Source organism: Solea senegalensis, linkage group LG6 (assembly GCF_019176455.1).
Source record: "Solea senegalensis isolate Sse05_10M linkage group LG6, IFAPA_SoseM_1, whole genome shotgun sequence".
NCBI classification, from domain to species: domain Eukaryota; kingdom Metazoa; phylum Chordata; class Actinopteri; order Pleuronectiformes; family Soleidae; genus Solea; species Solea senegalensis.
Genome location: NC_058026.1, coordinates 18,682,643 through 18,707,499, shown reverse-complemented (window position 1 = coordinate 18,707,499; position 24,857 = coordinate 18,682,643). Strand labels below are relative to the sequence as shown.

Here is a 24,857-nt window from a genome sequence, read left to right as displayed (position 1 = left end):
ATTTGCCTAATTCCCAAATCTGCATGTTCTTGGACTGTGGAGAAAAAGCACATTTCACAGTAATACAGTAAGACCTGGTCGCGAACCCAGGTCTTCTTGCTGCACAGACAAGAGTACTAACCACTGCACCACCCATGTTGAACGTAAACACTTATCAAGAGAATAAAGAATATTTACGTCAATAAGGAATTTTAATTTGTGCTACACAATTTAACAAATCACAAAAAAGGGAACATTTAAAAATACATACACTTCTCTCTATTTCCAGAATGTTTACTTATTGATGACAGCTGTTTTTACATATAGCAAAATATTTTTTTTTTTTCCAAAAATGAGAAAATACCTTCTAAATAGCGTTTTCATTTAGCAGATAGAGCAGCATACAATCATCACGCATCATCCATTTCTTTCTTTTCATTTCTTATGTGCAACAAAAAACAAATGCAACAATCACCAACTTTTTTTTTCTTTTTTTCCTTTTCTCTCTTTTTTTTGTTTTTTGCCTGATTAACAGCAAGGCAGTGAGGCCTTTGAGGACATTCGGGAAAAGCTAAAGGCAGAGTGAGAGGGAGAGGATTGGGAGCGGGAAGAAAGTGCTGAATTATCTAATTCGGGCGACAGCTGTGACAGGACTTGCCACCAGCTTGGTGCCTCTGAAGAAACGGCAGATATAAAAGGACAAGCAGAGGTAGAAGGGGAGGGGAAAACAAAAGTAGAGAGGATGTCAAATGTACCATATAGAAAGAAAGAAAGAAAATAGACAAGAAAGCAGTTGAGATTGGTGTTGTCATGCGTTGGTCCCGCCCATCCCCTTGATAAAACAGACACGTTGACGAATGAAATGTAATTGTCCCCGTTGTAGTGTTGCTGATCGTGTACTGTTAAAGAAGCGCTGTGTTAAAACTAAAAAAAAAAATAAATGTCAAGCTGTCTAAAGGTTAAATTAAAATAACAAAAAGAAAAGAAAAGTAGAAATAGTTAAGGCTTTAAGGATTTACAATAATGCTCTGCTGTGCCAAGACAAAACTGTATGCACAGGTTGTTTCATTCATCCTCACACCACTAAAGAAACAAGAAAAATAAAACAATCAGTTCGTCTACATTAGTTTAGCTCCTGTTCACTCAACTCCAAAGAGTTGCCTCCATCTTTTTTTTTTTGCCTGTTCTTGTTTTAGCTCCAGTGCCTAATTACCCACTTCATCTTGAATGTGAGGAGCGTCACACGGCAACAGTCCTGCTTTTTGTTATTTGTGGATTTCCTTCCATCCTCCCGCTTTATACCTGACACAGAAGACGCCTCACACTCTGGTCTCAGCCTTAAAATGTATACACATCACATCTAATACAGCCAGATTTCCTCTGCCAACTCGGCTGGTTTGTTTTTCTGTCTGTTTGCAGGACAACTCAAGAACAACTGTGTTTTCCGAGGCTTGACCCATTCAATTTGAGAGCAGATCCAGGACTTTGTTTCCCTCTTTTCTTTAAAACGGCCAGAATAGGTCATTAGCCTTGGGCAAAAAGTGTCTGACCGCATCTCTACTTATCAAAGATTGCCTTTTGAGGAGTACGATCACAGTCCCCCGAGCTCCATTAGCTTGGTCTGCTGATTTTTTGGGGGGGAGGGGTTTAAATCCACAATAGGTCACAGTTTCTTCTGTGAATACAGGCCACTGAAATCTCTGATCACATTCCCTGACATTGAATCAGATAGCGACTCTAAATCAGACATGTAGGAGAGGATAGGTTCTTTGGCCTAAGAATGATATCAAACGATGACCGTCATCCGTCGAGAGGACGCAGAGAAGCTGTAGCTGAGGATCATCTCCGACATTCACTTGAGCAAAAGTAGTGCTGAAATGATTTTATTATGCATAATGCTCTCAAAAGCTCCGTGTCCTTAACCTGTCAGTGAAAGATTACATTTAAAAAAGAAAGCCTGAAGCAGAAAAAGCCCTGAAAGATTTACCTGCATTTAAATTCAGAATGTATGTAAAAGTTTTCATCTATTGTTGACGTTACAATTTCATTCCCTTCTGTGAAAAGAGGCTGCTTGTACATTTTTTTTGGCCGTGTCGGCCGCAGTCATGTTGAATGAGTATAAAAGGGGAGAACAGTTACAGGAGGCTGTCCGTTGGGTACCTAGTGACGAGGCCTGGGTTTTTTTGTTTTGTTTTTCTTTTACTTCCTGGGGTCATGGCTTTGTGATGTAAAGGCGACAATGACAGGCTGCTGGGCAGATGTGACTTGTTGCTGAGCGGATTCACTTTCACAATCATCCTCCATCCTTGGCCGCTTGGCCTGGGGTGCACCCGGCTGCTCGGCCAACATTTCTGCACTGGGCTGTCTGTTCACGAGCACGGGCGGGGAGCTGGAGGCCTGAGCCGCCAAGATCTGGAGAGCACTGTTCAAGCCTGGGAGGGAAACCACGACAAAGGAAAAGAACATTTCAACAGTGGGCTGGAGAATATATCCGGTCTGCTAGCTCCACCAAACTAAAAGTCAAGTCCTGTAATTAGTGATGGGACAATATGTGTTATTGTCGCTCACTGTGATTAAAAGCACTTAAAATAATTTAATGGTGTTGAATGAAGAAAAACTTGAATATTTCACTTTAAAAAAATAAAACAAAAGGACTGTATGCTAGTGAGTTAAAGTGGATTTTGTGTGGATTTTAATGTGCCATATATGTATCCTATCTGTGTATCCTAAAAACATCTTTTTTTTACTTCTTGCAATAATATAATGTATCGCAATTATGCAGTTTTTAGTTCATTTACTTCAATCATTCTTATAAAACAAATACATGTTTTTAGACTCCTTCATTTTAGAAGTTATTTTTACTTCTTATATCACTTCTTTTCACCCTGGCCTTCAAAATAATAATTTTTTGTTCTTTTCTTTTTACTACTTCCTGTATATAACTTTTGCCATAAAGTTGGCAATGAAACAGTTTACAGCAGTTATTCTTATAAAATAAAATATGTTACGTTTAGTTTTAGTATTAATTCCACAACTGTTAGTGGAAACAGGAAGTCGCTGCACTTTGACACGTGCAGAGCAAATCAGGTTTAAATCAGTACAGCTTAACAACATTAAATTAACTTATTTTGCAATAACCATCAGTAATTACAGAAGATTACACTTCTCAGATGTACATTTTGAACTTGAATAGTGTTAAGTATTCGAGTTTGAACTTCCTTCCTAGTTTCAAACAGATATCTGAATTTCAGGTAAAAACTAATGCCGCTTTTCCACTACAGTCCCGACACGTCTCGCCTGGTATGGTTTTCCATTGCTATAGTACCTCCTCAATGTGGGCGAGTCATCATAGCATGGCTGCATGAAACTGCGGTGACTTTGTTTTATACGTGACACACACAAACTAGTGACTTGTAAAGCAGTTGTTTTCAGTGTAACTGAATCATTAGAATCAGTTAATCAAAAAGACTTGTTCAGTACGTCCTGCATGACCGGAGCACAGACTCCGTCTGACACAGTCACTGGACTGAAACACAACGGCAGAGTTTGTGATTCGGCTCACGATCGTCGGCTTTCAGCAGTGCTCTCACTAAATATACCAGACTCCTCTGTTAAATGCTGAGATTTTTGACATTTCATTGCTAAATGTTGGAGATTAACGCATGTTTTCAGGACTTTTAAGTCTATTTAACTCATCTACAGTTCAGCAATGTTTGGATTGATTCTTGTGTCAAACGTCGTGCTCATGACTCTTCCAGTAACAACACTCTCTGACCAATCAGTGGCCAGTGGTCTGTAAACGTCTGGTTTTAGTATCGGCTTAGCTCACTTGGAACCTCACCAGAGCAGCTACTAAAAAAAGCCCCAGGTACTATCACTAATGGAAAGAAGTGTCGTGCCGCGACTGGGTAGTGGAAAAGCGTCATAACAGCCCTACACTGAACTGATGTCTCCCTCGCTCAGATAATGTGAACACTTTATGGTGAAAGATGGTTATTGATCAATAACACGCACAAAAAAACTGTGAAAAACAAGTTGAAATGGTCATTCATCTGGTCAGTAGCTTCTCCTGCTGTTCAACTGTACAGCATTTCTGAAAAACACAACATTATGTTGTCTTCCCAGAACTAATTTGTATGATTTAATAAAAACAGAATACTACATACAAAAACAGGGAAAATGACGGGAGGATTATTAGCAGGGCTGTCATTTCAGACATAATAAACTTACTTGAAGTAAATAATCAGTTTAACGCAGACGAAAACACACCTGTAGTCTATTATTTCATCCACATCCACATTATTGCTGCTAAACACATTAAAAAAAACTTACCAGATGAATTAGCAAGGCTGGTTGCTGTGGCAACAGCAGCAGTGGTGTGTTTGCCATTTTGAGTGACGGGCCGAACAGGAAGTTGATGTAAACCTGGAGCCAGGTTCCGTCCATCTGCGCCCTGGACCGCACTGTCCACAGTCTGGATCACTCCCTCTCTGTTCAGCTGGGCTTCTGAGATTAAAGAAAATAAATACAATTCATTAAAATCAATTAATGATTTGCCATGGCAACAACACCAACAACTGGGCTGGCTGTGGTAAGTGAGGGAAAACACAAAAAGGTTAAAGAGACCATTCACCAAAAATATATAGTTTTTTTTTCTCACTACAACAGAGGAAGTTGGGATTGAAAAACATAAAATAAAATTCACTGTTAGTCGACGTCCAAGTCACTTCCTTAAAAGAAAATAAAAGGTAGTGTCGGTAATATGCTGGCAGCTGCCCGGTGAGTGCCATTTGGACACCTAGGCTGCGTGGCTGCGTGTACTTTCGTTCATTCTCTATCGCTCTCTCATACACTTTATCATGACAAATGTGAATGTCTGACTTTCTAAGGACATTCTCAGCTAACACATGTTCTTGTTGCAGTCATCCATGTTGAGCCTTTATTCTAAGATGACCTGCTTGGCACTTGATAGACCCGAGTCTCTTTGAAATCACATAGTTGTATGTGTGGTTCTGTGTTTAAAAAGAAACATATAATTAAATGGTGTCTGAAATGCACCCTGTCATTCATTTAGTCAATAGAAGAAAAGAAAACTTTTGATCGCGATTAATCTAGATTGACGCATTTCAAAATGTGAGATTAACGAGTTCATTTTTTTTTTCATCTATTGACAGCCCAACAGAAAACAGGTGTAATAGTCACTTCAAAGGTGGAAGAGATTCACACACCTCGGGGCTCACTGTTGCTTTCTGCTCCTCCAACAGAAAGGGTGCTGTAACCATTTGGAGGGTTGGAAAGTGGAGGGACACTGGTAACCAACCGCATCATAGTGAGTGCAGGCTGAGAGGGGTTCTGGAGCAAGTGGATGGGCTGGAGTTGGCTGATGCCACCAGGGACCAAAGCAAGTGCTTTTCCCGGTCCTGAGGGCAGGATCGATGGATGAGGGGGTGCAGCCATGATGACATGCTGAGCACTGACGGGTGAACCTGTGAAGAGATTGACCAAACCGGTTTAATATGACGTGTGGAAAATGCATTCTGACTGCACTGATGCCCACTTGTGAGCATGCTGACCTGGGGCACTCTGAGAGTACCTATACTCTGGTACAGATGCCAGTTTGTTTGCCAGCTGTTCGTGATGGTCGTGGGGGATAGGAGAGCCCTCCCTGCTCATACATTCAGGAGTCTGGAGCCCACTGGATGGAGGAGAAAGAAGCCCCTGGTGCGTCGGGGATGCCGGGGCACTTCTGAAAATGACATTGAACAGAAAGGGAGACGTCAAAATACAAAAAATAACAGAACCATACAGAGCTGCTTCACTGCTAGAACCTTCCTGCTGAATTTTATTCACCTAGAAATGAGACTTACTTTGTTCTATCCAATCAAATGATAAGCAAGGAGCAGAAGCAGAGAAAAAGGAGGGAGAATTAACCTAGTCAGAACCTACAAGACACAGCACGTGTTTGACAGTCTCGTGTGTGTGTGTGTGTGTGTGTGTGTGTGTGTGTGTGTGTGTGTGTGTGTGTGAAACACCCAGGTGTAAGTGCATTCCACTTACCTAGAAGAGAGAGGTCCGAATGGCGTCCTAAAGCAAGCAACTCCCCTTTGCCGTCTTTTCCTGAAGGCCTGCTCCACTAACTTGCTCTCAGAGGCAGAATCCACTCGCCAAAAACTCCCTTTCCCAGGTTCATCCTGAGAGCGGGCCACTTTCAGGAAGTAGCGGTTGAGGGACAGGTTGTGTCTGATTGAATTCTGCAGGGAAATAAGAAGCATTTTGTCACTGATCAGATCAGAGCTTGACAATTTTAATCAAATTTGAATCCATAAGAGAGAACATGTTCTTTACTGTAACATATATTAAATACATAATTAGGATGTATTGAGTTACATCATTTTTGTCTGTATACTGAGAAATTTCTCTCATTAAATAGGTCACTGAATAAGACTCTACAACTCTACTCTTGTGACTAAAGGCAGTATTCAAGATTATATCAGAAATCTGTATGATTATTATAACATAGTCTAATAGTTACTCTTATAATGATGATTTATTTGTATTTTTGTATGTTTATTTGTATTTGTGTATTATTTTTTGAAGTTCTGGAATGAGTGGAAAGGCATAACATTGTTGCATTAAAATAATTAAAATAATATATATACACACATGTATGTATACATGTATGTATACACACACACACACACACACACACACACACGTAAAGCACATAGCAAAGGCACAACTAGATGTATATGCTACTACTAAATATTAGTAAGTACAAGCAGTTATCCAGTGTGTTGTCTTTTTGTTTGTGCATTTTATTGTGTATATTTGTTACTAATGATTAGGGAGCAAAGTAAAAAAAAAATATATATATTATTATATCCATGAATTTTCAAATTTGCTGTTTTATAAAAAACTGAAAAAAATATAGTAAAGCATGTGATAATTTCTTGATGAAGATGTCAAATTCTAATTATTCACTTACATTCCTGAACAGAAATATTAATTTTAGTGGTTGAATGTTTATGCTTAATTCTTTTCTGAATTCTCAAAGGAGAAGCGCAGTGAGCCGACTCAAATTTGAGAATAAAAAGTTGAATTTAGTTTATTTTGCCAAATAATTAATAAATAAGAATTTTAGTAAGATAAAATATATTTGTTGCTTATGCCAGGTTTAATAAATGTGTTAATTATAAATCATATATTCTCTCATCAAAACATGGATCCCACATAAAAAACAAATGACATAAACATGTGTAAAGCCATTAACTCCCAGTATTTAAGACAGGAAGTGCTTACCTGCCAGCCCTTGTCTGCAGTGCGATAGTAGGGGTAGTGTTTAGTGATGTGGGCATAAATGCCACTAAGAGTCAGCTGTTTGTCTGGGGCAGAAGAGATGGCCTGGACGATGAGCTGTGCATAGGAGTACGGCGGCTTGGACTCATCCTGGAACAAACAAGACACAAGCATTAATAACAACCACACAACCTCAAGCACATCCTGCACTATAAAAAGCTGAATATGATGCAGCAGTTTTGTGGCGGTGACAGTGTTATGACCGAGTGTTCGCACCTTGGGACTGTCTCCACCAGCAGATTCCGCCCGCTGCTCACTCCCCCCACCTCTCTGCTCGACAATGCTTCGTCTCTCAGAAACGGCCTTGGCAGCATATTCAGCAGCTAACTGGAGGTCAGGGGTCACGTTGCGTCCATAGCGATACCCTGATGACCCTGCCCCGCGTGGACTGGCTGGACAGGAGTTAGGAACACTGTGAAAACAGCAAGAGTCTGAGTTAATGAGATGGTTTTAGGTACCAGAGTAAAAATAACAAAGACAACAAGATGGTGGGTTTAATCTTCAGTGCTCCAAAAGTTCACAGCTTCATAATAACAACAACAACTAGTAGCAGCAGCTCAGTTATAACTGAAAAACAAGATAAAGTAGTTTTAGCTCCTTGGCCAACAGGTCTAACAAGGTCTATAGACAAGAATAATCTCTGAATTTATGTGCTCAGCTCATTCTAGGAACATGCACATGGTCCAGAGAAGGTTTACTTTGACAACACATGATGAGTTGATTAAATTCCTGTTGAATTTCAGCTGACTTATAGGACAAGATAATACCTTATAACACTTTCCTATTAGAGTCAACTAATTACTACAATTACAATTATTACAAAACAAACAAACAAACAACAACAGGACTTGTGAAGTGAGGCCTGAAGTGTAGTGATGTAAAGACAGTGAATTATTTACTTGAGACACATCAAAGAGTCTACAACTAGCACAGGACAAGAAGTTATTCAATTCTTCATTTTGGTTTAAACGAAACAAAACATTCATCATTTTCATGAAATATCAATAGGACTTAAAAGAATACCAAAATAATTTAAATCCATATGCCTGTTATATCCAGTTATGACTTCATTTCTCTTTATTTCAGTATTATATAAAATGTATTAATTATATTTTTAATACTAACCTCTAAAAGACACACAAGAGAGAAAGAGCCATGATTGGAAAATGATTACATCACATTACCACTGTGTTTTAAACACACAAAGCCAATCACAAGATACACAACAACGAGAAAAATACTCAAAAGTGTGTCAATTATTAACTGGGTTTTATCTGTTGCGAGAAAGAACACAGGAAAACACCAGTAACTTATTATACAACATACACCTGCTTCTGTTAGTAAAGTAAACACCAGTTTCTGGGAGAGTCAGTGCGCTTTGATTTGCCTTTGGCAACAGAGAGCCACGGATACAGAGAGAGAAAGAGAGAGAGAGAATATGTTTGTATTCTTTGGCTCAGGAAACTGAGCTTCAGGCTCTGTTTGTGAAATGGCTCAGTAAGGTCAGTGTTGCAAAATGAATGAAGGCAAACAGAAACATGGAACTTCTTTGGTATAAAAAACACAACTGTATCTGTGATGGCACATGTGCACTTAGAGAGATGTGTGTGTATGTGTGTGTGTGAGAGAGAGTGTGTGTGAGAGCCTCCATGTAGAAACAAAGGTTCTTTTTTTTTCTTTCCCCGTACGAAACCATTTCACCCCTCAACGCTCAAGCACTACAAACGGCTGACGGGGGGGAGTGATGTTATTATATGTAGTTCTTACAAGTTGCCAAACAGGAAAAGTGACGGCCCACTGAAAAGACAGCACATGTTTTTGCACAACACTCTTCAAGTGTATGTATTGTAAGCAGGATATATGAGCAACCGTCTGTGTCTGTGTGTGTGTGTGTGTGTGTGTGTGTGTGTGTGTGTGTGTGTGCGCACGCTCATCCACGTGTGAGAGAACAGGAGCTGAGGCCTGTGTGGGAGGAGTAGGGGGCTCTGAAAAGGAAACCACGAATGGACGGAAGAACGGCCTGCAGGCAAAACAATCTGCCCGACAGCCAATCACATGCCTCAAAGCTGCAGCCATTCCATATAAGGCAGGCGCACACACACCCGCTGACACTAGTGGGAATGTATGAGGTGAAGTGCAAGCACAGACCACCAGAGGGAGCAATCAGCACCACCATGCTCACCAGTGCCACACGGCTGTGTACAGTACATTTATAGAGCAGTGATTTTTCAAACATGTGCCATCACAGCTGTTTAGAGAGCAGATTTCTATCTCAACAGAAACACTGATGAACGCACCTTCCACCAGGACTGAGAGCGTCACGTGAGCTCATACTAAATGTGGCGACGGGGGCGGGGATAAAAAGAAAGTAGCTCTTTAAAAACCACGGAAACTGAGCTGCACATATTCAAACAAGAGATGACAATGTAAACAGAATAAACATGCACAGAACCAACATACGGCGAGAAGGTAAATAGTGCGATGTAATATGATACCAAAGCACAGCACAGTCACGAAATTTTGTTTTCTAAGGATATTTGAAGTTTGGGGGTCCCAATAAAAACATTATGATTTTTAACATCATTTTGTCATTAAGTTACATATACCGTTTTACCATCAAACAGAACAAAAAATCCTCGAATTTGAGAAGGCAGGTGAGGGAATCCTTTTTGCATTTGATAACCATAATTAAATGTTAATAGACTCTTGACTTTGCAGCGAGAAGACCCAGGTTCGAGCCCCGTTTGGAACAAGGGCCTTTCTGCATGGAGTTTGCATGTTTCCCCCGTGTGTGCATGGGTTTTCTCCGGGTTTTCCGGCTTCCTCCCACAGTCCAAAAACATGCAATATGGGGATTAGGTAAATTGGTCACTCTAAACTGACTGTAGGTGTGAGAGTGAATGGTTGTTTGTCTCTATGTGTGGCCCTGTGATAGACTGGCAAACTGTCCAGGGTGTTCCCCACCTATCGCCCTATGTCAGCTGAGATTAGCACAGCGACAGTGCCAGTGCCCCCCACCCCCCCGCAAGGATAAAGCAGTTGAAAATGAATGGATGATCTACAAGTTACAAAAGTCTGTTAAATTAAAGACTTTCCAAGACAATTTTAAAAAACTGTATGAATGCAATTCAAGATCTATGGGCAAAACATAAGATTTAACTTATTATGACACAGATGTAGGTGTAAGAAAAAGTTTTACTATTGGTGTCGTACAGGTCAATAAATTAATTGATTATTTAAACGTCATATATTTTTATATTTTCTATCCATTAATCAGCAAATGTTACAAAATAGGCATTTTTATTCTCAGAAAGCTGATAAATGCTATGTCACTGAAATGTTCATTCATCCAGATTTTGATATACTTTTTTAATGACCCCTTTCATGTTGTTAAAACTGCAAATGTAGACACTGTTGTTCAAAAGCTGGTTACTGAACTTAAGCAATTTTTGTTATATTTGTTATCATTAAACAGTTCTATGTAATCAGATAGAGGGGGAAAACTGAAAATTGGATCAACATATGGGCCAAAAAAATTGGCATCATTCAACAGCCATCAGCTAGCCTGATTTCTAAAAATTGGCATCAGCGACCTATAATGTGTAGAAGTGTGTCTGTGTCCACAGAAAGTGGACAACATTTATTTGAGCTCCTCTACAATGATTCTTGTTAATACAGTAATTTTTTATTTTTTTTTAAACTAATGTAAAAATAACAATTACCTTGAGCTCAGACAACTTTTCCATCACTGCTTTCATGGAATTATAGTTGTTAGCCATCGTATGCAACACATTTGAAGAAACGGACCAGCAGAAACCCTGTGATTCTAATTCACAGCTCTCACGCCTCCATTAAAACAACCATGAGCAAACCGTAACAGAACGTTTGATGCTGTCGTTGGTGTAGTTGGTTACCTGATGGTGCCTGTGGGCGAGGGCAGCGGAGAGCCAAACGCCCGGATGTGCTCTTCATGCTGCTGCATGGTGGGAATGCTGATTTTAAGAGGGGAAATGTGGGGCAGAAGCGGACGCCGGGGAGGAGAAGGCTGCTCTTTCTCTCTGTGATCCTCAATGTCCAGGAGTGACATGAACTGGATTTTGATGACCGTACTGGGAAAACGAAACACACACCTGGAGAGAGCAGGACAGCAAGAGGTACAGATGGCGGAACCATCAGAAGACGGAAAATGGAAGCAAAGTTTAATCAGTACATTTTAATCTTATACAGTGACTGACGGCTGAGCATTCAAATACTATGTGGTGGCTGCTCTGGGGCTTTTTAATCAAATCACATGAGTGTCCAAAAGAGATGATTATAAACATTTGGAATTGCAGTTGAATCCATTTTCAGATATTTTAGTACACACATCTTGAAAACTAAACTAATAAATCTTAATGAGAAGAATTTACAAAGCCATGCTCCTAATGTTCTTAACTGGGAATACTGTGGATGATCATGTGAAATAATCAAAAACCTGGAGAACAGCTGCCAAACGGACGATCTTGTTGTTGGTGATGGGACAATATGTAATATTACCGCTCATGGTGATAAAAAGCTAAAAAGTTAATCGTGGTGAATTTCTAGTATGGTGATAATCCTGAATTAGAAAAGCATTAATATTTAATTTGAGTGATTTAAAAATCCTGTATAACTCAGCAACATATAGTACAGTACAGTCCCATGTGATTTATTTATTAATGTGCCACATGGGGACTGCATCTTTCCTCATGACTTATTATGATATTATAAAATTTATTATTTTTCAAAGTAGAAAATATTCACATTTAAGTAGCTAAAAAATGACAGAAAGTAGAAAATATTCACATTTCAGAAGTAGAAAAATGACAGAAAGTAGAAAATATTCACATTTAAGTAGAAACAAGTAGAAAATATTCACATTTAAGAAGCTGAAAAATGACAGAAAGTAGAAAATATTCAGATTTAATAAGCTGTAAAATGACAGAAAGTAGAAAATATTCACGTTTAAGAAGCTGAAAATGTCAGAAAGTAGAAAATATTCACATTTAAGAAGCTGAAAAACGACAAAAGGTAGAAAATATTCACATTTCAGAAGTTGAAAAATGACAGAAAGTAGAAATTAGCCAAAATATATGTATCCTATCAGCCATGTTTCCGACCATCGTAGGTGCAGACAGAAGGCCTTGTTTCAGTTTAGGAATAAAAAAATAAATTATATTCACACCAATTATTTTGGTCAAGATAATCGTGATGGGAAATGTTTATATCGTCCCATGACTATTAATTGAAACAACGTCACGGTCTCGACCATCAAAAGTAATCAAACGACGCCACAGGTTTGACTTCCTGCTGGCATGCCAGAGGGGTGGGAGACAGTCTTGTGGTTGTAGCCATTGTAGCACGACTACACGTTACCTCCTGCTGATTTGGGGGCGACACATTGACCAACAACAAACCCCCTCCCGCTTGTCTGAAATCGCCGGAGTGGAAATATTTTTAGTTTTGCAGACACGGTTCGCCTGAGCACAGGACCCATCTGCGCTAAAGAGAGAGAGAAAAAGATCAAGAAATGAATCTAATTGTAACCTCAAAATCAAAAAAATCTAATTGAATCGAGGATATAGTGAACAAGATCAAGCCCAGTGACATGGATTTCAACTTCTTCAACTTTCAACACATTATAAAAGAGATGACAAATGTCCTATAAGCAGTTAGAGACAAGAAAAAAAAGACACAGGCATGAAATGTTCTGTGTATTTCAGTTGGTGTGTCTTGAGAAAACTGCAGCTGCCAATCCAATCACGGATCCATGGACAGACTGCTCACAGCTGTCTCTGCCTTAAACAGGCCGTCCTCAACAACCAAAGGCCCTCAGTGAGGTAGCAAAGAGGCCGCAGCAACTCTGCAAGAGCTGCAGGGTTCCTCAACTCAGATGGAAGAGACTGTGCAAACAAGAGCTTCATCAGCTCCAGCTGTATGCAGGGCAGCAAAGAGAAAGCTGCTATTAAAAGAAATCACATGACATTTCCATCAGTGTTTACTGGAAGGAACAAGAGAGATTCTGGGACAGAGCGGAAGATGGTTCAGTGGACTGACCAGATTAAATTAAGTCTCTTTTCAACAAACAGAATACTGCACATCATAAACTGTGTGGCTGTGTCACTGCTGCAGGCCAATTTATGGCTTGTGAAAGCAGCGAAAAAATACAATAACAAAGTCTGCTGCAGTCTGCAGAACAACTAGGACTTGGATGGAAATTCATTTTTATGACAAGCTAATGACCGTGAACAAAAATAAAAGTCCACACAAGAAAATCTTACGACTAACAATGTTAATGTCCTCGAGCAGCCAAGTCAAGAGTCCAGGCCTCAATCCAATCCAGATCTGAAAACTGCTTCTCACTCGAGGTTCCAGATTAATTTACGGAGCTTGAGTAACCATGCAAATGAAAGTGGCAGTTCCAGAAGAATCACAGTATAACAGTCCACACCACAAAGATTCAAATCAGAAAACTATTAGACAAATGTGTCTCTATTGGTTTTGCATGAGGGATTGATTTGCAGGTTTTACACTTTTGACCTATTAAATTCAAAGTGATTAAAAGCTAAGTTGTCGCAATACGGCCAGTTATTTTAATTTTAAATATGTTTTCTATTCAAGCCTCAATTCAATATTCAATGTGAAACTGAGTCTGATTTAAAATGTAATAGAGCATCATCACCACATAGTTTAGAACTTAAACCCCACACACACACACTACAGTACGTCATTTCTACTACTAGCGATCTCTCAAGTAAAACAATAATAAGACATAGTTTGTTGATGTCGCGAAGCAGTGTGCTATTGAACCATGTTATTGTGTGACACACAATATCAGCAAAAGCAAAAGACATCACACAGGCTAACAAGTAATACTGAATATTGCCTTTCTCACTTGTCTGGCTGTCACATGGTAATAAACAAATGTGGTTGCACTTTTGTTTACAGTAGAAAAGGAGATGACGGGAAGTCATGCAGTTAGCGTTGTGTATTACACAGGAGATTATGTTGGACAGACATGCAATTGTTATATAAAAACATTCATTCACAAAGATTCATTTTAAATCAGTCTTTAGTAATAATAACAACGAACAATATCAGACATTCAAGATTTCCTTTTGGTCCTGACTGAGTATAAGCTTAATTGTGGTTCTGAACCTAATTGTGGACTTAAAAATGACAATCGCAATTTGTACAAAGAAGCATTTAACAAATCTGGATTGAAACACTCAAAAAAATTCAATCTCAATGTGTGTTTGCGCTCTTAGCAAACGCTATCAGTACTATAGTGTACTAGTGTTATTCAAACTATTCAAATGCACCACTGGTGTGGAGAAAACTTCGCCATCTTTTGTCCTCTGTTCTGAAATCAAAGTCATTGTTCTGCTTCAAAATCAAAGGGGGTTCCAGATTTGACTTGGCCCGGCTAATTCTGTGATCCTGAAGTGAACGACAAGGGCCAAAACAATACAAGCAAACATGGCTGTGGCCTTGATTTTAAGAGTCTTGTGTTTACTCCATGTGCCCCTGCAATAAGGATGTCATTTCAGCGTGCACGTCCTATTCACTGCCGGACACACCCCCCAAACAGTCCTGACAGCCAATCAGTGAAGACCTGGCCACAACCTCTTCCTGATCTGCTTCCCCCAACAGCACCCTGTCATCGACTTACACACACACACACATATATATTTATATATGTACATATATATACATATATATACACATATATATGTGTGTGTATATATAAACAGTGTACACACACACACACACACACATATATATATATAAACAGTGCACACACATACACACAATCAAAGCTTTCAGTTGTACAGCAAAGGTGCTGAAGTAAATGAATTAAATGTGAATGCATGCACTTTCTTTGTTTCCTGTCTGCTTCGTGTGTTGTAAATGCTATGTTTTGTTTATGTATCATGTGTATGTTTTAAAAGTAATTTCTACACGGTTTTGTACTACCTAATTTTAGCGACGGCATCATATTTAACATTAGTGGTACAACAACAATAAAGCTCAAAGAGTAATGTAACTCCGGACGCTTCACACCGATTTCAAGTTTCAACACAAAAGAAATGCACCCCTTTCTGCAACGTTTACATTTATGTTTATACAATGAGAACACTTTGTTAGCCAGCAGACTCAGCACAATCAAGCTCACTTTGCTGCTGTAAAAACTCTACAACTATAACTTTCACCAGCAGACAAAAGAAGTTCATTAAAGGGCAAAATGTATAAAGTTTATTTATGTTAGAAACTAAGCTCTATCATGTTATGAAAGCATCGAACGTAAAATTAGTTGTTCATTCAAGTAAAAATAGTGTCTGTGAAAACAGGGTTTGTTTTCTCCCCCTTTATTTTACGATTCAGTTTCACCGTTAATCTTCAACACTTTTTTCCCTGACCCCCATGTGTGAAATCGCTAAACACATGACATGTTCTAGTGATAAATAACATCTTTTCAGGCTGACTTTAGTTAATTTCCATTGACAGTAGTTGGTAACACTGTCAAACTATCTCCAAACACAAGACAGGGAATGCCAGCCCAAGAGACAGGTGGGACTATGACAACATTGTTTTCCTGAAGTAGCATATTTCTACACGAAAATGCAACACTTTTCTCACCCTGGGAGCTGCTTTCAAAATATACCATTTCAGGTCATTTCCATGTGGACGAAACACCAATATAATGAAAAAAAGCATGCATATTCACGACATCAATTTACGTGTGGATGGCCCCTAAGGGACCATTGGTTTGGAGCTTCACTGCCCAAAATTAAATCAACTGCTCTTGATCAGCGCATCTTGACAAACTGTATACTCTCTGTATAGCCTTTAGAGTATTATTTTTCAGTATGGAGGTTACAAATAAAAACAGTGAGTGTATCCACCTGAACAAACAATCAAAATAAATGAATAAAAAGTAAGTGACTATATGCCCACATCCCAACGCTGTTATTTTAGCTATTCCAGCTAAATAGCCATAAGATAACATGACAAATTCCTGACATGATTATCCCAACCAAGATCATTTACCATATAAAAAGTAACTTCCACAACACATACAGCTAAGCTCCACGAGAACTGAGGCATACGGGAGCGTGTCTAACATCCCCTCTGTTTGATTTTCACAGAAAATCCAACACAACTCCAATTCACTGTCAGTGTACAGGCCGCTGTTGTCAATGGGTGAGGTTGCACGTCTAATTCTTGTTATGATCTGCTCGTTCACTGGCATTAAAAATGACTAATGTGTGAAATATCTTACGTAGAGTCACTTTAATGCAACCAGGATTCGCAATTGTGAACGTGCAAGGCTTGGGCTGCAATGATTATTCGAATTTTGAGTTCTGTCTTGAATGTGAATGTTTTCTGGTGTCTTTGCTGCATACAGCTGAGAAAATCATTAAAAGTGAATCATTTTGTTTTGTGGACAAATCTAGACTTTCAAGAACATTATTATTTGCAGGTTTGGTTAGGTCTCAGCCCTACATGTTTTCTGAAGGTTTACAATTGCAGATAAAAAACATTTTAATATTACACAAACATTGTCATGATATGGATATGATTTGTGAACATTATAAAAGTGTAAAAACAAGAATGTTACATGAGTAGTTTCTGGACTGGAGTGTTAATAAAATAAATGACCTGATAGTGAGGTAAACAACAGTCAGAAGTCATTCACGAACATCTCAACAGTTTATGAGAGCTTTTGATGGAGTTGCTCCACATTGTCGCATATAATTAATAATAGAAACTATATAAAACATATGTTTAAGTTTGAGATGTTCTGCAGCAGCTATGGGTGAGCAATGTGTACTATAAGATCCACTGTTTGTTTATATGATGAGTCTGACGCACACTTTTAGAGTTTACTTATCCGTGTCACTTAACGCGATAATTATCATTATCTGAAACTGAAATAGTTTTTGACAAGATAACGTTTTTGGCCACATCGCCACAACAGTAGTCAGCCAAGGTGTTGCCATAATTAGCCTGTGTGTGAGCAGCTATGCTCCCTGACTGCACTCACTCTCTGGGTAGCGGCAGTGGCGGCGCCCCTCTCCGCTGGAACACCCCGTCAACGAACACGCCATTCTTGCCCAGGCACCGCAGGGAGAAACCAATTTCGTCGTCGTAAATGACCTGCAGGTGTCGCCGTGAAATAAAGCTCGAGTGGCCCATGTTGATGTCCACTGGGCCGTGGGACGAGTTCCGGCCTATGGTGACCGTCCTCTGGCGCATGACAAACTCAAAGTCCCGGCCCTCTAGCCTGGCGAGGGCCTGTGGAGGAGTACCAGCGAGGCGCACGGGCAGAATACCGCCGTCGGTGCGGGCTTCCATCATCGGAGGAGCCTGGAGGGCGAACGAGCCCTGGTGATATATGCGCGAGGTCATCGCGACACGCACGGGACTGCACGGTGCTGACTGTAGAGCAAGCAAGGCTCTCGCCCCGGTGTCCTCCCGGTAGTCTGCCATCTTCTTTCGGAGGGTCAAGACTCTCACACGTTCATACACACACACACACACACACACACTCAACAACTTCTTACACACACACACACACACAAACACACAGTTGCAACGTGAGAGTTTTCGGCCAGGGCACTTGTTAGCTCCGTGGCTGTCGGAACAACATGGAGTCGGGATCGTTGCAAGTAGTGGAGCGGAGCTCCCGCAGGAACCGGACTGGTGCTGCGTTCAGGGCCCACGTCGTATTTCATTTCAGTGATATACAAACTATTTTTAGTTAGACAACAACAAAACAAGAAAAATAAATATATATGAAGTAGTTTAAGTGAAGCTGCAATGCTGTATAAGTGACTTTAAAATATGTGTAAGTAATCAAACCTTTATAAGTGGAATATATATGAACAGTATATGTTTGACATTTGTGCCTAAATGACTACTATGATAAATTAAATATCAGAGGAGCAGCAAATAGGTTTTTTCTGCCGGTTGTTTATCTGTTTAATCACTATTCATCTAGTATTTACAAGTAACAATTTAACACAATCTAACGTGTTTATAATTGTCTTGCATTCTGATGCCCCTGACCCATTATTCCACTATACAGTTGATCTTTATTTTCGAAACAAAGTTTGTTGCGGAAATGAAAAACAAGCCAGGCACCAGTGATTCAAACACATCTGCAGACAGAAACACATGAACACCAGTGTCTTCATCGACCTGCTGTCGGCGCAGCAGGTTATGTTTCCTGAACGCAACATGTGGACACCGATAGGTCGACAGACAGACTGCACTTCATGACGTCACACCAGGAAACCGGCGTCGCTCTCTTGAGATACTTGTTCTTAATATACATCCATGTGTGTAACTGCTAATTTCTCTCACCGTTATGTTCCACAGCGGAACTGAACAGGTTCAAATCTGTGGATTTTAAAGTTCTGTGAAATAATTAAATGCAGGCAATTTATAAATTATACAAATTACTGCCACTGAAAACAACTTGTACAATAGATATTGATATATATATATCTATATAAATATATATATGGAGATAAATTATTATTGTGTTGCATACACTTATTTGACAGTAACAGTACAGTTTCTCAGCCCTGAACATGTGTCTGCTGTGTAGCTGGTTTGCCCACCTTCTCTTTTCTGTTCTTTTTTCTCTTTTTTTTTATCTCTAACCTCTGTTTATAAACATGGAAAGAACAAGATGGTTAAAAAAGGCGGATAACGGATTTTTTGAAGGAACCGGAGCAACTGCTCAGTCAGGCTTTTTTTTTTTATCTTTTAGCAAAGACTGCCCCTTGGTGGATGTTTTTGGGACACAGCAAAACATTCAAATGGGAGAAGACAGAGCTTCAACACATGAATACAGAATGTTTAGATTTTGTCGATTAAAAAGAAATAGTTATTTTTGTCCTTGAAATGCAGAAACTGGTGTAAAATATTAATGGGTGTTTCCAACTCATGAAACCCGAACGTCTTTTTTTTATTTAAAGAAATAAATACTCATCAAAGTAGTTGGCAATTAATTTTGTTAATTGAGTAATTAATCAGTGTAGCACTTAAGTAAGTTAAACTGCCACAAACACACACATACATATATATATATATATATATAGCACTGTACAGAGATTAACAGATTACATATAAAAATAACAGTTTTTACAAAGGATCCATATTGACTTAGTTTATGATAGTGTCCAATTTACCTAATCCCCAACAACACACACACTCGGGGAAGAACATGCAAACACATGTAGGTTTGTGTGCAACACAATTAAAATGTTGTAGCTTTTTTAGCTGCGTTTTTCCAGCTTCAGTTTGACTGGTTGTTTTGGCATTAGCAGAATCTGGTTGTCCATCTCGAGCGGGATCTGGCCATGAATGACATTCACAGAGAAACAAAGTGTGACCAAAATCAGTGATGCACAAAAACTCAGCGTTGACATGTTAAATTATAGAACTGGCAATAACTTTTTTCACGTGTTGCGTCAGAAAGTGATATTTGCTCTTTGGGTCTTTGGTCTCACCTCAGTCTCCTCACACACAGAGAAGCTGAACCTCTGGAGGATCTCCACAGCTACAAGTTTCATCGACATCAGAGCAAATCGCATTCCAATGCATTTTCTTGGCCCTTCTCCGAAAGGCAAATATGTGTAGGGATCAATATTCTGCTTGTTTTCCTTGCTGAACCTAAGGACACACATGTCAGTCAACATTAAAAAAAGAAGGGAATTTATTTTACTGGCTGTTTTAGTAAACCATAAATACATTACAGTACCTCTCAGGTATGAATTCCTCTGGTTTAGGCCAGGAGTCAGGGTCGCGGTGCAGAGTCCAAGTGGGGACCGTGATAACCATTCCTTTTGGAATCTCAAGACCATTTATCTCCACAGTTGCCTTGGCCACCCGCTCCACGCGTAGGACGATGGGGTACAATCGAAGAGACTCATTGATGACACTGTCTAGATATTCCATTTGCATCAGGGCCTGGTACTCAACAGGAGCCTACACACATGCACAGGCACACATTTACCAGTGGTTCTTAAACTGCCACCTGAGAAAAATATTGAACTCTTGAAGTCACGCCAATAGCACCATCGTTAAATAGGTAAATAGGCCGAGCAAAGTCACCTATAGACCTAGATAATGAAAGATAATCTGCTCTCTCATCAACCTCCTCTTCCTCACAAATACTAGATATACTAGATTAAGATGGAGTGAGAGATAGTGTGACTCTAATTATTATTATTTAATTTATTATTATTGTTTAATTTTCTACGCACTCTGGTCAAATTTCTTCAGCTCCACTCCGATCACATACCAGGATACATACATAGTATTCCCGACTTTGTCTACACTGAATTCCAATTTCTGTCAAATGAAAATAGTTGTATCTTAATTTTACACACTGGACCTTTACGGTTTGATACAAATAGGTATCGTCTTAATAAACTTAATAAACTATAAAATAAAAGATGGGTTGGAAAGAGACCAGTTGCTAAGAAGCCAAGATAATTTCCAACTAGAGTAACTCTTTAAATTTGATTTAAAGGGGCTGTATGTTAGATGTGCAGTTTAAAACGGATACTACAATCCAAATATTGGAGGCCGTCGTCCCCCTTCTGTTCCTCCTCAGAGACTCGACATTAATTTGAGGAACCAATTTTGACATGAGCCTAAAGATAGCTACAGTATACACTCATATCCCTGTTCCAAGTCATGAATAAACTCTAAGCACCATTGTTATCAGTGAAAAGCATTTCAGTTTTGACATGTTTTCTTAATCTCTTAATACAATACTTAACATGGGGACACACTACCAGATTATTGGCCTGATTCTGCACCAGTCAGCACGAGTTGGGTTTGGGTCGGCACAGAAATCTGTTTGTGAGGGGTTACGCACCTGACCTGACCTCAGTCGCAGTCAGTCAAACATCAGCCAACTCTGTACACAATCGTGTGGTGTGCGCTGATTACTGACCCAACTGCAAACACATGCTGCCAACAGTCAATGAAAAAGAGTCGGTCAGACACAGAACATAGCGTCAGAGGACGTCAGAAAGTAGTGGGAATCAAATCTCAGAGCAGATAGAAAGCAGAAACAACAGCAACAGTGAACCTCTGTTAGTTTACTTGTCGCTTTCGTAGACTGTCTTGCCAGTCATGTCGTCAGTAAAGTCAGCAAGGATTGTAAAAGTTGTGTAGTGTGCAACCAAGCAACTTTAACATTAGCATGTGGCCCCATATTCCCTGCCACACCTCATATTTTGTCCTCTCCTCTCTACTGACCTACCTTGTTAGGGAAGGTGGAGTCAATCTCCTCCTGCAGCTTTTTCATGACGTGAGGGTTTCTCGCCAGAATGTAAGCAAGGAAAGTCAGTGAGCTGCTGTTTGTTTCATACGCAGCGAAGATCATAAACAGGGCTTGAGAAAGGAGCTCATGATCACTTAAACCTGGCAAAGTAGCAAGACTTGTGGTTCAGAACAGGTTTACTTGCGTGGACTAATCATAAAGCCCTGTATGTGTGTGTGTGTGTGTGTGTGTGTGTTAATCACCTTTATTCTTCTCGACTGTGCTGTTTTTCTGAGAGTCCATCATCAACTGAAGGGAATCCACTCGATTCTGAGAGTAGACATCTATTAGAAGTTTGATTATACCTCTGAATCTGCTGTTACATTCAGGTTCATACAAGCATATATACATACAGCTTGTTTGCTGGACTTTCTATCGTTCTTGATCTTCTGCAGTACAGTGTAAAAAAAGTCTGTGACAGAGGAAGGGAAATAGGCAAGCTCCATCTTGTCATATAATGGGATCATGAAGGGGAAGAAGACTGGAGACAAATAGAAACCAATGTATTTATGAAGGAACATTTTTGTTTTGCAGGCAAACGCACAAAAAAATCATAATTGTTCCAAAAAAAAATAAATAAAATACTGTACCCTGAAAGAGGAAGAGAGGACTGAAAAAGTCAAACCTGGCCAACTCCTTAACGTTAGAGACAAATGGGTCAGAGGGGTTGTTGAGCGAGCCGATGTCTACACTGAATCCTGTGCTCATTATTGCATCCATACTGAAGCATCCGAAGAACCTAAAGAACACAGAAAACACATTATCCTTTAAGGTTATTGAAAATATTCTGAAATAATCTCTGACTGAATCATTGTTCTTACTCCTTCAGGTCCAGGGACTCATCCTTGTCTGCCGTCTTTTGCATGTTGGTGATCAGCTTGGCAGAGTTTTGCTTTATTATGTCAAACATCTGTGGCACAAAGTGAAAGATACTGTACAGATACAATTGTAGATACACAAAAGTTCCTGTAGGTGGTCTCAAACTCGCGGCCCAAGGGCTATTTGCGGCCCCCCAATCAATTTCACACGGCCCCCCCACTTATTATCAATATATAATAATAATAATGTCCTTCTATTTACAGACACATCACAAATACATTGATTGTGAACATTTAAATCAAAACAGGCACTTATTTTGACATTCTATGAAATATTGCGAAGAAAAACATCATGGCAATATAATTATGGAATGTTATGATATAATCTTAAGCTTATTTTGCATCACTCTGACTGAACAGTCGGGTTTTTTTTCCACTTCTTGGCCCCTCCTGACCAGAAAAGACGCAGTTAGAGGATGTCTGAAGGGTCACAATCAGAAAATGGGTAATTATCACCACAGCTGGACACCAAGATGTTATTGTGTCCATAAAGCTTCTGCTGGTGGTCACTAACTATCTGCTGTTTGTTGGTAACTTATTATTGTTTTACTTAAAGGATTTTAGAAGGAAAACTGCTTTTGGTTGACCTTATATGAAGCTTATATGTACAAATGCTCCATGTCATGACTCAGAATTAGCCAGAGGAGGTCACCAGTGCACACTTTACCTCTTTCAGTTTTCCTGTGGTAAAGAAGGGCGAGAGGACACTGCGGATCCTCTTCCACTGCTCATCTTCAGCGAAGTTCACGGCATCGTACATTCCCCCATTCACATGGAAGTTCTGCAATTGAGTTCAGAAACGTCTCCACCAACCACAGTATGTGCTGGGTGGGTGTACAGTATGAACATAAACGTATACAATACTTACTCTGCGGTTGGTGAACAGGAGGTAACCCTCCTTTACCAGAATGCTTTTTATCATGGCAGGATCTGTGACACACAGCACAGGCTGCCGGCCATCGAAAATTCTAAACCGAAGAGGAGAAAATATGAAGAGAAGAGGGCTGAAAAATACTAAACAGAGGAGGTGAGGTTTTCACATAATTGTCAAACATGTGTGTAAGACAATTCCAGACAGAGCATGACCTCTGAGGACGACAGACAGATTAAAGTTATGTCCATGTGTATACTGCACATGCAGAAACACACTGTACACACAGTGCTGTGGAACGTACAGACTTACCCCCATATTTTTCCATATTTCTTGAAGCATTCGTAATCAAAATTCACTAATGCCTGAACGACAGGTGGGAAAGGGAATAATTAACAACAGTTTACAAGGTAATAAGAATAATTGACACATTGAGCCACATTTACATATGTTACATATTACATAGGATAGACAGTTTTAAACATGTGAACATAATATATTCAAATGAATCTAGGTAATCTCTATAATTCATTTGAACTGTTTAACCCTAAGCCTATTATAGTGAACTCTACATTTCTTAATAAAAGGTTGTGCCACTTTAGAGAGCTCAATAACTGCTGTCCCACAAGCATATACAGACTCTGCCACCCTGTCGAACCCCACAGCAGATGTACTGATTGTTAAACTGCAGTTTCCGGTGCTGTCAAAACATTTTCCACACAGATGTGTCTCTATTCTTTTGCCCACTGCATTTCTATTAGATAGGGGAAGGCTAAATCAGAGAAAACTGCAATGCCCTATGATTTATTAAATTATTGCATGTTGATTTTCACTGTTAACTGCCAATTAAATGTAGGGGATCCATTTAGGGTTATAGGTATTTTTGTTACTTCAAACAATATTACAACCTTCCTATATTCCATCCAAGTGCCCAGAAAAAGTAGTGGTTTGGGACCAGGAACGCCCATTTGTTTAAACACTCCATATGACCAAGAGCCATACCTGTGAAAGACAAAAAAAAAAAAGCCTTTTCAATCAAATCGCAGAAAAACACAGAAACAAACGTGCATTTCTAAATGATCACTCACACAAGGATCAATGTGACAAGAGCAGCCAGGAGAGTCCACGTCTCAGCAGAGAAATAAAGGAGGTAGCCCATCTTTGCACGTTCACTGTCCCCTATCATTGGTTGTGACAATATCTCAGAGACGTGAAAAACCACAGGTCTTTATATCCTGCGCCAAAGGCCTGTTCTGTGTCCAAGTCAAACATGCGAGACTTGACCCAACCGGCAGAAATGTCAGTGAATGATAAAACAAAAAAACAGGGGATAGTGAGTTCTCACATAGGGTCATGTTTACACTGTACATTCCTCATGTGAGTAGAGACATTAGCTTTTGTTGCG

The 24,857-nt window shown here is 39.6% G+C and overlaps 2 protein-coding genes across 3 annotated transcripts; both read right to left on the bottom strand.

Annotated features, from left to right (window-relative positions):
- Positions 1–172: 172 nt before the first annotated feature.
- foxk1 (forkhead box K1) lies at positions 173–18,029 on the bottom strand. The gene is made up of 9 exons (XM_044028217.1): positions 17,402–18,029; positions 11,250–11,465; positions 7,552–7,747; positions 7,279–7,425; positions 6,037–6,230; positions 5,553–5,725; positions 5,208–5,465; positions 4,312–4,485; positions 173–2,411 (listed from the first exon to the last, which is right to left on the bottom strand). Exons 1-9 carry the CDS (start codon positions 17,845–17,847, stop codon positions 2,179–2,181), a joined length of 2,037 nt encoding a protein of 678 aa, XP_043884152.1. The 5' UTR covers positions 17,848–18,029; the 3' UTR covers positions 173–2,178.
- Positions 18,030–19,588: 1,559 nt separating this feature from the next.
- Positions 19,589–24,611, bottom strand: LOC122771349 (cytochrome P450 3A56-like). Of its 2 annotated transcripts, none has more exons than XM_044028872.1 (13): positions 24,541–24,611; positions 24,361–24,454; positions 23,765–23,817; positions 23,435–23,549; positions 23,249–23,362; positions 22,525–22,613; positions 22,294–22,442; positions 22,057–22,184; positions 21,907–21,973; positions 21,644–21,804; positions 20,129–20,355; positions 19,878–20,040; positions 19,589–19,721 (listed from the first exon to the last, which is right to left on the bottom strand). In XM_044028872.1, exons 1-13 carry the CDS (start codon positions 24,609–24,611, stop codon positions 19,644–19,646), a joined length of 1,509 nt encoding a protein of 502 aa, XP_043884807.1. In that variant the 3' UTR covers positions 19,589–19,643. The 2 variants fall into 2 exon arrangements, with proteins under 2 accessions (XP_043884807.1, XP_043884806.1); XM_044028871.1 differs by having other exon boundaries at positions 23,450–23,549.
- Between the last annotated feature and the right edge of the window lie 246 nt (positions 24,612–24,857).

Coding starts and splice junctions, on each gene's coding strand:
- foxk1 (XM_044028217.1), bottom strand. CDS start 17,847: ATGGCAGACTACCGGGAGGACACCGGGGCGAGAGCCTTGCTTGCTCTA. Junction 7,748..11,249: donor TCGCCCACAGGCACCATCAG/GTAACCAACTAC, acceptor CTGTTTTCACAG/TGTTCCTAACTCCTGTCCAG. Junction 6,231..7,278: donor CTGCAGACAAGGGCTGGCAG/GTAAGCACTTCC, acceptor ATTTCCCTGCAG/AATTCAATCAGACACAACCT.
- LOC122771349 (XM_044028872.1), bottom strand. CDS start 24,611: ATGGGCTACCTCCTTTATTTCTCTGCTGAGACGTGGACTCTCCTGGCT. Junction 23,818..24,360: donor CTTGGATGGAATATAGGAAG/GTTGTAATATTG, acceptor CCTGTCGTTCAG/GCATTAGTGAATTTTGATTA. Junction 21,974..22,056: donor GAAAGTCCAGCAAACAAGCT/GTATGTATATAT, acceptor GTCTACTCTCAG/AATCGAGTGGATTCCCTTCA.